The sequence below is a fragment of the Plodia interpunctella genome, chromosome 14 (genome assembly GCF_027563975.2).
Source record: "Plodia interpunctella isolate USDA-ARS_2022_Savannah chromosome 14, ilPloInte3.2, whole genome shotgun sequence".
Lineage (NCBI taxonomy): Eukaryota > Metazoa > Arthropoda > Insecta > Lepidoptera > Pyralidae > Plodia > Plodia interpunctella.
This window is the reverse complement of record NC_071307.1, coordinates 9,372,329-9,389,492: the sequence shown is the minus strand read 5'-3', so window position 1 is coordinate 9,389,492 and position 17,164 is coordinate 9,372,329. Positions and strand designations below refer to the sequence as shown.

Here is a 17,164-nt window from a genome sequence, read left to right as displayed (position 1 = left end):
GGTTCAGTTCTTGATCCATACATAGGCTGACTCTTGACTAGGACCCATTAGTAGGTACTCCGGAAGTACTTACTAAATCCATGACCAACACGCAGCAGTTATCAGAATACATTACTTAGGTCTTACCAACTAGGTAAATAAAATGTCAATTATACGTCCATTAATATTTTATTCGTACCTTATCTATCAACATGTATTAGATACCTATGCAATGTTACTAAACTATATTTACAAAACACTGTACAGGGCGCAACGGCGCACTAAATGCCACGAGGCCGCTCGGTTTCACTTTATTTACATTTTAAAAAGATCGGGGGCACTTTACTAAATTGACAATTTGATTTGAAACAACTATTTGGTGGGAATTTTGAGTAATTCATAAGGCAATTCAATTTAATAATGACGTGAGACCGAGGGCAACGCAATATAATAACTAAACCATGTTAATTAATACTAAACGTGGCGAAGGCTCCATAAGACACAGCTTTTCATACCGTAACATTAATACTCGCACTACATTAGTCTTTTCAACAACTTTAAGTACGAACTACAATGGCTCATTGTTTGAATGTGAAATGAACTCTATTGCTACGTGAGAAAGTACAATTTTGAATCGATCGTTTGTACATTATGTATCTTATTGTCAAAATATCACAATTTATCTTGGTACAAATATCTGTAACAAGTACTACAGTGCGTTGCTAACGCTTAGGTTGCAACAAAGATTCCCGATACATATTCGCACAATCTGGGTATTTTGGCCAATGTCTACGTACCATGAACATTTATGGAAAGACCCAGATGCAGATGACGTGAACATAAATTAAATTTTAGCAGTACGTTAAGTAATTTCGTCGTAACTGAGGAAGCAAAAATGTATCGCGAATCAGAGTTTCATCTTCATTTAGAAACATAACCAGAGTATATTCTAAGCTACCTCGCCGCGGTCAAGTAGATTGCTTATCAAAACGGAAGACGACAATTTTTCAATATACAAAAACCCTTCGTATTTATTATACGTAACAATCATAAAATAAAACATTTAAGAACTAAACTCATAATAGTTTCCGAGAGATTCCGGCGGGACCGTAGAATTCATAAAGTGATCCGAAGCGAACTAAACAAAATATCTTTTCACTGGTGTCCGAATAAACTTAACAATACTGAGATTTAAACATACGGTGGTCGGGCAGAATCAGAATTCTAATCGACGGGATCGCTACGGAGGGTGTCGCGTACAAATAAATATATCGAGGAACTCGAACTCAAAGTCACAAAACGTCATAGCATCACATATTTACAGGAACGATACACATATAGAGCGTCACACGAGCTTGATCGTGGTCTCCGTGACGTACTTGGAGAGCGTCTTCTTGACGCGCAGCGCCGTCAGCCGCACGGGCGGGTTGTGGTGCCAGCACTCCGCCATCACCGTCACCAGCGCGCTCAGCGGCTCCGCGCTCAGCCACCGCGCGGGCACAGGAGGCCGCGTGCCCGCCGACACCACCACCGCGTGCATGTCCTCGAACGACGGGTCCGACGGCACGAACTCCTGGTACGGCAGCGCGTAGCTCTCCACGTACTGCCGTTTGTCGCCGGTCGCGCACCTCCTGCTCATCTCCCACAGCACCAGGCCCAGAGAGTACATGTCGGCCATTTTGAACGCCTCGAAGTTGGTCACGTCGAGCTTCTCGTCGAGCACTTCGGGCGCCATGTAGCGCCGCGTGCCGACTCTAGTGTTCGGCGCGATGTCCACTTCGTTCCTCTCGGCTACGAAGCGCACCGCGAGTCCGAAGTCCGCAATGGCGCATTGCCCGTTCCGTTTCACTAGAATGTTCTTGCTTTTGATATCGCGGTGGGCGATCGCCGGTTTGCCTTTCGTGCCGAAGATATCCATGTGCAGATGAGCCAGCCCGCTTACTATCGAGTACGCCATGGTTATCATGCTGTGCGTATCCAGGACGACGGTTTGAAGGTAGTCATGCAACGATCCATTCTCATGGTAATCCGTGATGAGCAGCATCTGAGTCCATGATCCCGTTCCTTTGATATCCGCTGCAATAAAGCCGAGTATATTCTCGTGTCGCATTAGAACAGTCTGATAAATTTCAGTTTCGCGAAACCAGGAGGCCTCTTCGGTCGTGAAGAAGACTTTGACGGCGACCTTTTCTCCGCGCCATTTAGCCAACCAGACTTCTCCATAGCGTCCTTTGCCAATGGATTCTACCATTTGTATCTGTTTGGCGACGGTCCTCTGGACCAGGAGGGGTAGTCCGGATCCGGAGCCTGAGGATATTTCGGCGTGATGGGAGTGCGTAGGCGGGGTGGGGGGTCGTTTGCAGCCGCGTCGTCTTCTGCGGAAGAGGAGGACGAAGGCGGCGACGAACGCTACGAGGGCGATACAGAGCGCGGCCGCGAGGAAGATGGTGGGGCTGCCGGGGACGTGCGGGCGCGCGCCCGGCGCCTCCGTCACGTCCGGCGGCGGCTCCGGCAGCTGCGGCGACAGCGGACGATTGCAGAAGTCGCCGTCATTGCAGCACGCGATCGCTTTAGGATGCTGATGTGGGACTTGTGAACTTTTGCACTGAAAAAAAATTAAATAGGTTTTAATTAATGTTATAAGAACACGACACTATGAGGACACGTAATGTTATGAGAATTAGCTACATTTATATCTAAAAAACAAATAGGAACGAGGCCAGTTTTGAAGATAAACAGTAGCCAGAAATCGTTAAGTAATTTATTACTCATTTTCCTTTATCAATTGGGGCGAAGGTGTGGCAATGGCTAGAATTACTACGACGTCTAATGGATTTATTTTATTGGTGTTAAGCTTTGTCAAATAGAGTTATGCCTATTGCCTGGTTTTAAAGAGGAAAAAGACGATTTATTTCACACATACTGTGATTAAAATATGCTCTTGATCTTTTCATGAAGTCTTTTCATCAACATTCTTAATGTTTGTATAAAAACAAAATACCTAGGATACGTGAGGACCTCACATGACCAGTGACGCCATTAATTAGCAAAAAACGATTGACGTCCCCATGGAATTCCAGATTGAGTTTATTGATTCATTTTATCCCAGATTCGAATCCTCCTTTCGGTGACTCTTGACCCTCGTGTCTGCACAATGATTCACTATTACATTTAAATATAACACACTCGATAAGATTGAAAAAAAATAATGTAATTCAACTTAGGGCCTCTCAACTCACTTGCATAAAACCAGCCTCAGGCTGTAGCGCGAGTCATCAGGTCATGATCGTCAAAGTCTACAAGCTAAAGCCACTACTACTATTCACTTTAATAAATCCAGCCCCCTCAGGCGGCAGCAAGCCAGCGGTCGAGTAAGACGAGTCATATGATACGATACTACATGCTAGAGAATGACTACTCACTTGCATAAATCCAGCCCCCTCAGGCGGCAGCAAGCCAGCGATCGAGTAAGACGAGTCATATGATACGATACTACATGCTAGAGAATGACTACTCACTTGCATAAATCCAGCCCCCTCAGGCGGCAGCAAGCCAGCGATCGAGTAAGACGAGTCATATGATACGATACTACATGCTAGAGAATGACTACTCACTTGCATAAATCCAGCCCCCTCAGGCGGCAGCAAGCCAGCGATCGAGTAAGACGAGTCATATGATACGATACTACATGCTAGAGAATGACTACTCACTTGCATAAATCCAGCCTCCTCAGGCGGCAGACAGCCAGTGGTCCTGTCCCTGACGACGCTGCCGACCTCGTCGAGGACCTCCTCGACGGCCACGAAGCAGTAGCCGCCGGGCTGGGTGGTGCACGTGCCGTTGGAGGAGCCATCCGGGCACGCCCTAGGGCCCGAACACTCGCACTGCAACACGGCCACACCTGCAATGCAAAACAACATTTTAATACTTCTTTTAGGATTTGTCACAATATGGTGTTAGATACATTGTGTAACTACGTACTTATTATATGAAATGTTTATCATACTAGTCAAACTTATTATCAATATTACTATTAGGTATATTTTTTTTTATTATGTTTATCGTATTTCATTTTTTGCGTTTTCAATTATTATAACATATGTTCTGTTGAGAACAGATGTATACCATATTATACATAGAAGTTTCGCTTTGAAGAAATAATAACTGATAAATTTGCAAGTTTTGCTTGTATGATAAAATTACAAGAAACTGAATTAAGTTGTTACATATTTTATTCAGAGACAAAAAATGTGGACTTTTTTTTTCAAAATATCACACATAAATTTTCAAAACTCTAGCACCACATACAACTGAATCTACCAAAAGGCTAATGACAAATATAGCATGAAAGATAGATACATTAAGCACTTGGACATATAAAAATTATTTTCACGCTTTTCTAGGTTTAGCAAATTTCAGTTTATACTGAAGTAATCTATTCATACTAACTTTAAGAACTATGCCAATTATATTTTACTAGATATCACATTGTCCTCATACATAACATTATGATACTGTGGTTTTACGTCGAACGTAACAGATAATGTTTACAACCCGCCTGATAGGCTTGTAATTGAAATAACAATTGTGCGAAGATTCGTCTAGACTATGATGATTTGCACAATTTCAATATTTACGTTGTATAAATATTATACAAAGCTTTAGACATCTAGAAAAGAAACAACAGAGCAGCACAAACAACGTCGGAAAAAATACAAGATCACTGCAAGGACGATTTATCTAGGAAACTGAGGAGGCATTCGAAGATTTTTCCGACTTTTTATACGGAAAAAAACTCAAAGACTATTAAAGAAGCATTCTGATTGTCATCTGAAAGTTATTGTGGTGTAGTTTATAGGTAAACCAGTGAACTATAAAATTGATTCCGCATTTAGTTTTTTCAAGCTGTTGCCCGTGGCTTCGCCCGCGTCAATTTCCCCCGGAAACATTTATTTTTCCGGGACGAAAGGTACCTTATGAACTTCTCCGTACCTCTAACTACTTTTATGTGATATTTCAAAAAGATTGGTTAAGCAGAAAGAGCGTACAAAAGTAACAATCAAACTTTCGTATTTATAATGTTAGTTAGGATTAGTATGAGATAATAATGCTGTTTTTAAAAGAATATACGCTTCATTTGATGAATAAGAGATTTAATGTTACAGAAGTCAGCATTGATTATAAAAATAAGCATTCAACAGTCATTGAGACTCCTCAATGGAATGTGGCGTGACGAAATCCTTTGATTCTGGTCAAGAATAGCCTGTTACATATTCATCATAATCTTAATTATCCGCTGCCTAATTCACATCTAAATTTAACGATAACAGATACATATTTAATGTACCGAAACTACTGATCTTTGCTTAGATACTTGAATTAATGATGAGTATTAAAATTAATAGATACATTATATCACACGTCTATATGAGAGCGTGGAGAAACGAATTAAATAATTAAAAACGAACATGTCCACGAAATATTTTATGGATACAGCCATACAGACAAGAGAACAGGTATATCTCGCGCGCCATTCGGTCGCGGTCCTGGGTCCCCTGGCCACAACACAAAAGGACCCGAGAATAACAATGGACTTGAAGCAGGTAAGCCATCTGCACATGTTGAAAACGAAGAATGATATATCGAATATGAACCTTTTAAAAATATAATTTTAGAATTAGATTAAGCAGAACTTTGGATCATAAAATTCTTATCAAAACAGGATTAGAATCTACTTCAAAGAACCAGCAATAGGAGACTAAGCAAAATATGTAATTGTATCGAATTTCATAAAGTTTGTAATGGAAAAATCGGTTACTAGATATCTTATAAAAGAAACTACGTAGAAGTTATATCAGCTGGATAGATTGTATGCAATAAACATGATAAATATGGATTAAATAAGATACATCGTCTAATACTATTTTCCAAACTAAATCAAATCCCAAACAAACAAATTTGTAATTGACATTAATATAAATTGTACGCAACTTTATGAATGGCAAATAGTGAAATCAGTTTCATATAATATAAATTCAGACGTTTCCAAGGAAACACGATACTCGTAGGAGTAGTCCGCAGTCGATAACGTAAGCGACGGCGACAGCCGAGGAAAGATAAACAAACATTCGGGGAATGTTTGCATCCAACTGAATCAAGACTTGCTTGCTTTGTCATTAGCGTGGATTCAATCAGTTGAGTAAGTTTTCTTACAAGTGTTTCATAACGTTTTTGAAACTATCTAATTAGTCTATCAATATATTTACTAATTTACAGAACTATATACTGACTTATTCGTATGTTTTACGCATTTAATTAAACAAACAGAACAACTCAAAGACAGGAAACGATGAATAATTAAAGCAACACCTATCCTCCACTACAAACCAGTTCAAAGAGTGACACTCGAGCTTTCGCAGATCACAATCCACATCAATCCAGTGGCAACAAAGAACATTATAGACACAAACAACACAGCAGAACCTATAAAACACGTCTCAGAACACAACTTGAGAACCTTCGCACACTTGCACCGTGGTAATACAATACTCGTGTTTGCGGGCGTAAAGCTTAGATTTATGATCTAGTTCAGGTGTCGAAGGCACGTACTTCTCAGTCTCATGTCGTCGAGCGTTCGTGGCGAGCCCGGCCCTGCGTCCGCGCTATCATTTAAATATAACTTGGGACGCTGCCGTCTGTCGACGGCTTTATTTTTACACTACGGAGATTATTGTGGACAGTCACAACGCACGCCGTCTCACGGGAGACGTTAACGGCGAGCGCGCACAGAGATAGGCGTGCACGGGTCCACTCTATGTGGAAGTCACGGCGCGAATGTCGGGCGGAGCGCGCGGCGTGGCGAGGCAGCCCCGCCCGCCGCCCGCGCCGCCCCCGTGCAGTATGCACCGCTGCACAGCCTCCACACTCCACATGGCTCCGGCACAGATAACGTCGCCCAATGATCCGAGACACACGAAAGCGATTCATTGACGCCGCGATGATAATGCCGAATGTTTACACGATCTAAACAGCACGGCACATCGGCGTCAGGCCAAACAGTCAAACGATAGCGAAATCGCTATTCGCAGTAACTAAAGCTTTCATGCCTTTGTAGTGAGCCGAAATTATAATCGCAATGCACAAACAAGACAAATGATCATCAAAGGGCTGACATGAAGAGGTCAAGAAAAACATGCAACGGAAAATTTTCCATTGCTAGTTGAGTCTGATTTGATAAAAGGCCGTAAAGATGCCATATAAATTTAGCGAAGGGCACAAAATCGATAGAAATTCCTGAAATTACATATGTCGGAAGCTGAAGCTTTTTATAGTTTACAGCTTACACACTTTATAACCCAACTTCCACATGTTATTAGAGGCAGCCAATAAAATCTAACGATCCTATAACTTCACTAATCGCGCGACATACGATTATTTTATAATTGGAATAACCTTGTGTTTTAGTGTTATTTCGTTTTGCTAATGGAGTGTTGTGATAAAATCTGAGTAGTTTCTCTAGGTCTTGTAGAAAGCATGTTTGTTGGTGGTCGCCGAGTAAGGGCATACGAGCTTGAGTGGCCGCTTTTCGACCGTTTTGGTCATGCACGGAGCCTATCTCGTTGCAAAATGCTCGATCTCTCCGATCGGCCATATGTGCCTCACGTGCGCGCCGCGTCACTCGCAGATCTGTACCTCGGCCGATGCCATGAATAACGGTAACACCGATTGATTACTCGTAATGCAACTCAAGGATTCCTGCAAACGAAACGCAGACATATAGCAGAAAGCATATGTGTCCATTTCCAAATACAACAATCCCCTAACATATTTAGCTAAATCACATCTCTTTACGATATCATAAAATGATTTATTATTCATTTACATATTGATTTAGTCTCTACTTGAAGTACAGGTCACATGTCAGTCAAGCGTATTAAAGTAATCACGAAAAACAAGCCATTGCCGATTGCGGAATGAAATGTAAATTGCACTTAAAAATTCCAATTACACGCTCAAACAGACACTATTGTTCTTGAGGCTCGTCTGGGCCATCAATTTGCAAATAAAATCGACTTTATTAGAGTTAATATGCTCCACGATTTGGGTTTCGATGTCGTAATTTCCACATTAGACTTGATTCCTTGGAAGTGTTTATTTGTCGATGGAGACATTTTCCCGCGGGAAATGGCCATCATTGCAACGTCAATTACAATGTCATAAAGATCATCAATATTACATTATAAATCATCGCCATCTAAACTGCCATTAAAGTAGACAACGGTAACATGGTTTATGTAAAGTGAGTGTGCTGTCATACATAAGTCAGCGATACTCCACGCAGGCATGCAGTACCTCATTTGAATTCGCCAAACGACGCAGATGTTTCCTCTACAAATGAATAAATAAATGCAAGTGCATCGTTTTGCAACAACACATAAACCAATTTGTAGATAACATGTAAAAGGCAATTGATCAAGCAAGATGTAGTACAGAATTATGTAGAACAGAACATCGCATTCAATCTTTGTACTGATAGCAAGTTGACTGTCGCAAGATAGAGATCAAGTAAAAAAATCATTGGAGAAAGTAAATGTGTCAATGCACTGTGATAAGCTTGATTCGGTTGCGAGAATCACACACGAGTACATGTTTAGGTTTACATCGTTGTCAAACAAATGTCGTGACTATTGCAAATGGTATTCGTATCGCAGTTTGCTAGGGGAAGAGGTCATCGTGGTCGAAAGTGCAGGCGCCGGCGAGCGACCTCTAGGATTATCCAACTCGATCGATAAGGTCCCGGGGGCTGCGCAGGGCGGGGAGCGGGGTGATAGGAACCCAAAGAACATAATTTATTCGGCGGCAGAGTGGCGCGCCTCGGAGGTGCCGCGACCCCGCGCATCCCGCGCTTCCCCCCGCTTAGAACCAAACTGGATCCCTTGGGCATTTTTTGTGGGCAGAGGATTAAGGAGTATCAGGTTAAACGCAGGTTACGTAATAGTTTTTACACACCCTTAATCTTGTGCAGGTCCCCGGACGACAATGTGTGTTTAAGTTGGCATTTTGTTGGTTGTTGAAATGATATATATTGTTGATATTGGCGTTGCGGATTCACCTGTGTGCTGTGGGCGATGACCGTTTCTGCGATAAGGCAATGACAATATTTGCGCGAGCGCACAAACATGTCTTTGACTGATTACACTGACAAATACCTTAACATTTTACCTGAAAATTTTCAAAAATGTTAACAATATAAAACATAATTTTCAACAAATTGCCAATAGGTACCACACAGAATACAGTAAGACCGTATAAGAATAAAAAAAGTTTTACTGACAGATGTAAACTCATGTTTTTTCAAATAAATAAACTTTGTCTTTGATGCATGATTAATTGATCAAACTTTGGTTATTGCAAAAAGTAATACAAACTTCTTGTACTTTCATGCGGTGAACGCTGTGTTGTGGTTGACTGCAAGTGGAGACTGCAAATTTTAGTTTAGTTAATATACAAATTTCATCAGTTTGAAAGCACACAATAACTTAAGTATTAATTTTGTGGAAACTTCAAACTAAAGACTCAAAAACATAACAGAAATGCCTAGCAATCCGGATTCAGTGTGGAGTTCATTGAATCCAGATAAGCTATATATCAATATTTACTGATGGGCTGATCTGTGCCAAATCGATATTATCTTTAAGATACGTAAGTCTACTGTAACTATACAAGTGTTATGGGATACAAGATAAAGATTAGATGAAATAGGCCCAACGTACATATTATATACGTATGTAATAATTAACTCGGATGTCAACTAGTCAGATAAAAGAATATCTAGATCTATCGAAATAAAAGTTTTTGCATATCAAAAGGTCTTTCATTAATTTGTAAAAAACAATCGAGGAAATTAATTTTGGGTTAGTCTGTAAATTTGTATGTGTTTTAATAAATAAATAAATAGACACTTGTTCTATATATCTGAAATGACAAATAAATGAGGAAGGTAATGTAATATTAGAAAGGAATATACATAATAATCGGAAATATATATTTATAACTGATAACATTCAATTTTCTCAAGAAGCTTCCCACACCTTTCCTTTAAAACATATTGACAAGTAAATCAGTGCCAGTCGAGGTCTCTAATTTTCTAAGGATATCAATACGTGACTGTTGTCACGAGTGACGTCTTATCGTGCGGAAAAGATTACATTTTTCATAATTAAACGGAACACTCACTTCTCGATTGCATTTCGATGGCCTTCCACTACACTATCTTTTGTACAATGCTTTCAAAACGTAGATTTTGCATCTAAATAGAATGATTCTTTGATAAAGCAATCAATAAGTGCGTCAATATTTTGTTTTGCGGAAAAGATTACTATCGGTTCTTGATTTTGTGTTGTATGTTTTGCAATCAAATTTAATGCAGATAATGGGTTATTAATAGGTACGTACTTAATTGATATCGTTCCATTTATTTTGCCCCTTAATCGTGGAATTAGGAATATTTTAACAGCATTTTTCCTTTTATCGTTGAATGTTTACAGTCTACAAGATTACCTAAACCTAATATTGGTATTTTGCTTTTGCGTGTAATTTTATTTATTTCATTCTTCAAAACAACGTCATTTTCAATACATCCAAAACTCGATAAATCATTACCGTAATAGTAAACTATACAAACATATTTATTAGTGTCAGAATAACGTTATTACACTTAATCACAGCCGTTTATACTTGCAGAATTTACATTCATTATAACACGATACAAAAAAGCTCTTTAACTTCAACGCCTGATTTATCTTCACATGCAATATAAGATCATTTGTCTCAGCGCGACAGGGGACTTCCAACATGGCTACCTTTAACATTCTGCATACGTATAATTTAAGTAAGCCAGGTTGCTGAATTAACATGTTGATCGACTTCCCTGCATATTCATGATTGCAAAAGATTGTGCGTAATAAGTTTTCTGTGTTGTGCATGATTGATCGAAGCTAACTGCGCACAGTACCGCTATCCCTTGAGGTAAATGCAAAAGAAAGCAATAAAGCAGTCAGAAAATCTAGATTCAGATAAAATCAGGTCCGAAGTTAATTATTGACAATAGGGTAGATGACAAAAGGTCAGAGAATTGTAAAAAATATGTATAATCTAGATAAAATCTATATAATCTAGATATAATCTGGATACGAATATTTAAAATTGGTACGAAAGGCCATTTCCAAAAAGTATGAAAATTTAAAAAGAAACACAACAATCATAAAGAACTAAAATTTTGTAACAACTTTTATTAAGGAACCATCACCATAAACGTAATATTTAATGTAGCTGTCGAACAAACAGCTTTTTTTACGAACATATCACCAAGTCATGACGTCATTTAGTGTGGAGCGTTTGTACAAGCGCACAAATGTGTGATTTTACTATCACAGTAATGTTTTCACTGGTGTTACAATTTAAAAAAAAGAGTCTTCAAATAATCATCACAACAAAAATTTGTCATTCACCATGTTCTGGAAATACAAGATGCAAATATTTAATAAATAATATTATTTATCATCATAATTTCACCACTAATCTGATCTCGAATCTCGAATTCGATTCTCGAATTCTGTCTTCATCGTCTCAGTTTGACTTTGTAAATGAATGATGAGCTCATTATTTTGAAAACCGCGCAGTTAATTTTAAGATTCTTTTTTAATTGTAGCCTGTTGTTGTGCCCCACTGCTGGGAAAGAGGCCGCCCTTCTGTCTTCCAAGAATCTTTGCTGGTTGCAGCTTGCTGCCCTCGCAGGAAATCTTCCAAATAATCTCGCCATCTCTTTTGCGGACTTCCCTACCCCTATCTATGCCCTTCTGGCACCCGGAGGGTAGCCAGTCGGGCCCATCTCTCGGGCGACATGCGGTAAATATATCCAGCCCAAACCAAACCCACCCAAACCCACTTCAGCTTAGCTAACGTTATACAATTTTTTTTTAGTTCTTATAATTTATGGGATGTTTAACCAACGTCATCAAAACAGAATCGAGACAGATCAATTTAAAGAGATAGAGTACAAACAGACTTTTAAAGTACCTGAATCAAAAGCTGTCACCGGCTCAAGCGCAGTACCACTTGCACCGACGAACGCAATCTTATCTGTGAAGGTTGCGGCATATTAGCGCTTAGTGCACCTATATATGTACATCATAACTCTGTCATCGCCATCTTGCGATCTGCGCCTGCACGACTTCCACTGAACATCTGTTTCCTCACACATTGAGCAACCGCAGGGCAACAGTTCAATCCTACACCAGCCCCTTTGGCCAACCATGCGATAATGAAACAGTCTTAAATCTTCTCTTCTTCTTTTTAAACCATTACACCCTCTGCTGAGTGAAGGTCTCCTCTTGCACACGCCATTCATAACGGTCTTGAGCACTTCTCATCCAAGACTTTTCCCATTACACGAGTTACGTACGTGATCGGCCCATATAGTCAGGTTTTCCCACGTTTCTACGGCCCTGTCTCTGTCTCCATTCAACAACCTTCTATTTTGATGATATGTACAGTAAATAATTTATACTAATCATTAACATGATTCACAGTAGATAATTATGAACATATTTATAAAGATAACATCTACAGACAGCATCAAATTAGAATTTGAGACTCATGACTGATTAAGCAAATTCTATAATATTTTCTAAAATTTCAGGGGATTTTTATGTCATCAACCACATACATTCAAACAATAAACTTTTAGAAAGTTTACAAGATTTGAGTTCGATTAATAAATAAACTAATCATAATTACGTTATTATTATTATACAAATAGTTTGAATATCAGACGGTTCGCCAAGGGGGCGGTATCAATACCGATAGAGCGCGTTCTATTTCCAACATCAAAACAAAGATTGGTGTATCTAGTGAATGGGTCCCGCTGCTGGCTGGAACGTGATAAATTACACTATTAATTGTCAATGTTCACGATAGCCGGGGCTAATATCGCAAATGTTGCGATACTGGCGTCATTCAATAATTTAAATTCACGTCCATGAAACAAAACTAATTTTAAATAGAACCGGTAAAGCGCCTATAAATTCAAATTACGAACTATTAGTTTTCAAACAAAAATTAGCAAGGGCTCGACTGATTAACGCTACACCAAAGGTGATTTACAAAGCGAGAACTTTCGAGATCGAAAGAAACAAGCGGATATTAAATTGTCACACCTAAACACTGCGTAGTCGGGTGTAATCTTTTAATCGCGTCACGATAATCTTAATTATCAGGGTGTGGCTTTTGGAGAAAATGCTATCAGGTGTCGGAGCATATTATCTTGAGGAGATAACGTTACGTGGCGTGGCATCACGTGTCCTAGCTACCGCACACCAACCACACACATATATATTGGAACACAAATACTGATACGTCTAGATAAAATTCAGTGACAAGATCAACTTGGAGGAAACAAACTACGCAGTTGAAACTAGTTAAAATTTGTTGACATATTGATCTAGGACGTCCGTAATAGTTTCATAAATAACATTTAAACACCTAGCTTCCACTGACTGGTCGATACTGGGAGAGGAAAACCTAAGAACACGCGAATTCAATAAATCATCACAATATGAAAGTGTTGAATGTGGAATGCACATCCACGTTCAACACTGGTAATAAAGGCTTATGGCGTGAGGTACAGTTGTACACATAAATACAAATAAGCAGAGGTCATATAATAATTAATAGACTGTCAAAGATATGGGATACGTAAACAAATGTACATACAAGTTAAAAGAAAATACAAATATTGTGGGCTATTCAATGGGCTTTCTGTCAGAAATATCAATACAAAATGTAGTTGATTGACACCAAGCAATCACGTTTTAATAGCGAGACAAAAACTAATAACATGTAGGCGAACCAGAGAGGTTAAACGAACACATAAACCTGTATAAGCGTTAAATATCAATACTGATTAGCCATTATAAGAAAGTGTGGCATTAAATACTTGAAAGATATATTGCGACCTTTGGCATTTGGTCGTAAAAACAACCCCCTGAGGGGACATGAGCGAGACATGGATGAAATATGATTGATCAACTAAAAAAAAAGCAGCTAAGAAAGTTTTGTTACGAAACCTATTTGAACCAAACTTGAATTTATTAATGAAGAAACGTTAGACTAAAGTCAGCGCCAATGAGCGATTGCGGGCGACACCAGTTGCTTTTAGATTCTATTCTGGTGCTTGTGTTGATAGGGATAAGGTCGGCTATGAGCGATGATGTCTATTTGCGAGATGGACACGGTAAGCGAGTAAGACACAGAGAGAACAGGTGACGCCCACATCTCGTGAAAGTAGACTTTGGCTAGAAATCTAAATCTGAATGTTGAAGTTATGAATAGGATTCCGTAACTCAAATTTTATAAAGGGAAAAAATTCGTCTCATCAAATATAGATATAGTAAATGAAATCAATGCTAGATCTCAATATCAACATCAGAGAATACAGGTGAGCCGTGATTAACGCAAACTACTAAGACTATGATCTTAATGCAATGAATTGTTGATTATATTAAATGCAATTGCCTGTATACGTTATCCATTACACGTCCTTATTGCCCACTATATTACAAAATTTACATACTTGTGCGTGAATCCAATGTGAATAATGCCTTAAACAGAGTCTTTAAGAGAGTCTTACATTAGTCAAAATTAATGTATAACCGTGACACTGGAGTCACAACTCCCATTTATCTGTTGATGAATATATTACAAGTGGAATGTTGGAAGAACTTTGTGGCGGATGTTATGATATTGGTTATGGTAATTTAAACAAAAGGTTGATACCGAGCCAATTAAAATCTAAAGAGGACTTAACTATCACAAGCAGTTGCATGACTAATGAAATACTATTTTAGCAATCCATAGTAACTAGTTAAATAGTCTTCCAGAAAAAAAAAAATATGAAAATAAAATAATACCAACATGGCCGAAGAATTAACTATATAACGCAAATGAAGAAGAAGAATCTATTAGTCTAGCTGATTGGCAAGTCATAATACTGATAAAAGCAATGGAAGAGCCAGAATATTATTGAATAGAGACTTTAACACGACGGACGGTGGGTTAACAGGATAGTATATAAAAAACATCGTCTCTTCGATCCAGGTCATGTGAAGATTGAGAACATTGAGACTAAGCAATGTATCTGTCAACGATGAACATCGATTTCTTTCGGAATCTTTTGGCAGCTAATAAAATGAATCAAATCCCATGTAACAAGTTACATCACTCGACACTGCGTTATAAATCCCCAAAGTCCTATCAGATTCCACGTGGCCGTGGGCGCAATAAACCAGCGGGCGCGAACTTTTGACCGTCTTGTGGACGTGTGGGCATGCAACGGGACTGTTGTGTAACACCACTATATATTTTGTACGCTTATCTAAATATACAGAAAGAGTCCAGACTGAACGATTCATCAATATAACCCAAGCTATAACTACAATACAACTTACATCGCATGTTTTCAAATTTGCGAAGCGAAAACATATAAAGCATATATGTTGTTATAAATACAAATTTCCTGTAGGTCCCCTCCAGAAACAACGAATCTCACACCTTTAGCTTACGCAAGTTAAAAGAAAATACAAATTTTGTGAATGAGATATATAAAAGAATGGCGGTGCTCGCTAGCCTGTCGACTCTGCTGGCGGTTAATTTGAAAGCTGCATCAAGGAACATGCGAAAAAAACGTGATATTGTGAAACCAATCTACACAAACTTCATTAACACAAATAAATTCTTACGGTGCCATAAAATAAAAAGAAAATGTGATAAAGTGACCTGCACAATCACAACAAAGCATATTGGACGTCTTTAATCGCGAGCGTGGGCGATTTCCGTGACATTAACTGTCTGGGGGCAACATTAACATCGAACCTACGACATACGATACCCATTACTATTATAATTCAACATAATACCGATAGAAAGAATGCTGGTCGACCAGTGAAATCTTAAGAATAAAATAAATATAAAACTTAGGCTAAATGAGGTCGCGATAACATTAATTTTTATTCATAATTCTGATTTTACGCCATCTATTCTACATTTATTCTAATATTTCATATGACAAAATTATTAAATATTTGGAATTCGCAGACAGATATATTAAAATACGATGAGGCGGAGAAGAATTTTAGCAATTTTCTGCCTACTGCTAGCCTCATACTTATTGTTTTATTATGAAATGTATTATTGTTTCATTGAACGGTGAAGCCGTCAACAGCTCTGCTTGAATTATGTAGTTACTGAAATAGAATATTTATACGCCTTCAAATAATAACTTTTTATTAATATTATTATTTCATTATGTAGACAAGACAACGTGAAGCAGTGTTCATAATTCATAACCAAGCTTTTCGTGTAAAACAATACGGACAGGACATGCACAAACACACACTTGACCGCTTCGATGAACAAACCGAAACGCGATTTTCCACTGGCCCGTTTACCCGATATGGCCCGAGCGACCGAAATATGGCGACGTCGCGGTTTTTGTTTCGTCGACCAATATTAACTCTAAATTGTGTAACCTGAGACAGCTAATTGACATTTGTGGTTAAACCTGTATGTAACAGACACCATTTAATCAACTATTTTTAAAGGCGAGGAAATATTTGGAAACTTTGAATAGAGAGAGATCAAGGGTTGGCACAAGATCACAAGAAACGGCATCCAGTATCGGGATGTGAAGATGCACTTCGGATGGCTGCACCGCAATAATAAGCAATCAGTAACTTAACTATGCAACCGAAATTTTAATTTGATTGTGATCTAACTGGTCTTTCCACTAATTAATTTAAATGTTTAAATTGGACCTTCATTGACAAGTCACTAAAAGACCAATAAAACGCACTTATCATATCGGTCGAAAAATTTAAATTATATATCTTTACAAGGCAACGGCGAAACTTAACAAGCGATTCAATGATCATAAAACGCCAACGTAGACTTTAGGCTATTCAGATGAGCATGCTATCAGAAGATCAACAGATCTCGGTAGAAAGCCGCGCCTACGCGAGCCGAGAGGTCACCACCGCCCACGGAGTACTATTAGAGAATTGAGAAATAGGAGACTTACTGGCAATTATCTGAAGTTGATGAATATTGCCAAATGGTGTGGAGGAGGCTG

At 38.8% G+C, this 17,164-nt stretch overlaps 1 protein-coding gene across 3 annotated transcripts in view; it reads right to left on the bottom strand.

Annotated features, from left to right (window-relative positions):
- Positions 1-149: 149 nt before the first annotated feature.
- Positions 150-17,164, bottom strand: part of tkv (thickveins) — a 77,306-nt gene continuing 60,291 nt past the window's right edge. The window contains exons 1-3 of one of the 3 annotated variants that reach the window (XM_053754325.2): positions 6,589-6,843; positions 3,690-3,880; positions 150-2,584 (exon numbers count right to left, since the gene is read on the bottom strand). In XM_053754325.2, the coding sequence (XP_053610300.1) occupies positions 1,325-2,584; positions 3,690-3,880; positions 6,589-6,601 (1,464 nt within the window). In that variant the 5' untranslated portion in view covers positions 6,602-6,843 and the 3' untranslated portion in view covers positions 150-1,324. The other 2 variants (XM_053754327.1, XM_053754326.1) reach the window with 2 other exon arrangements.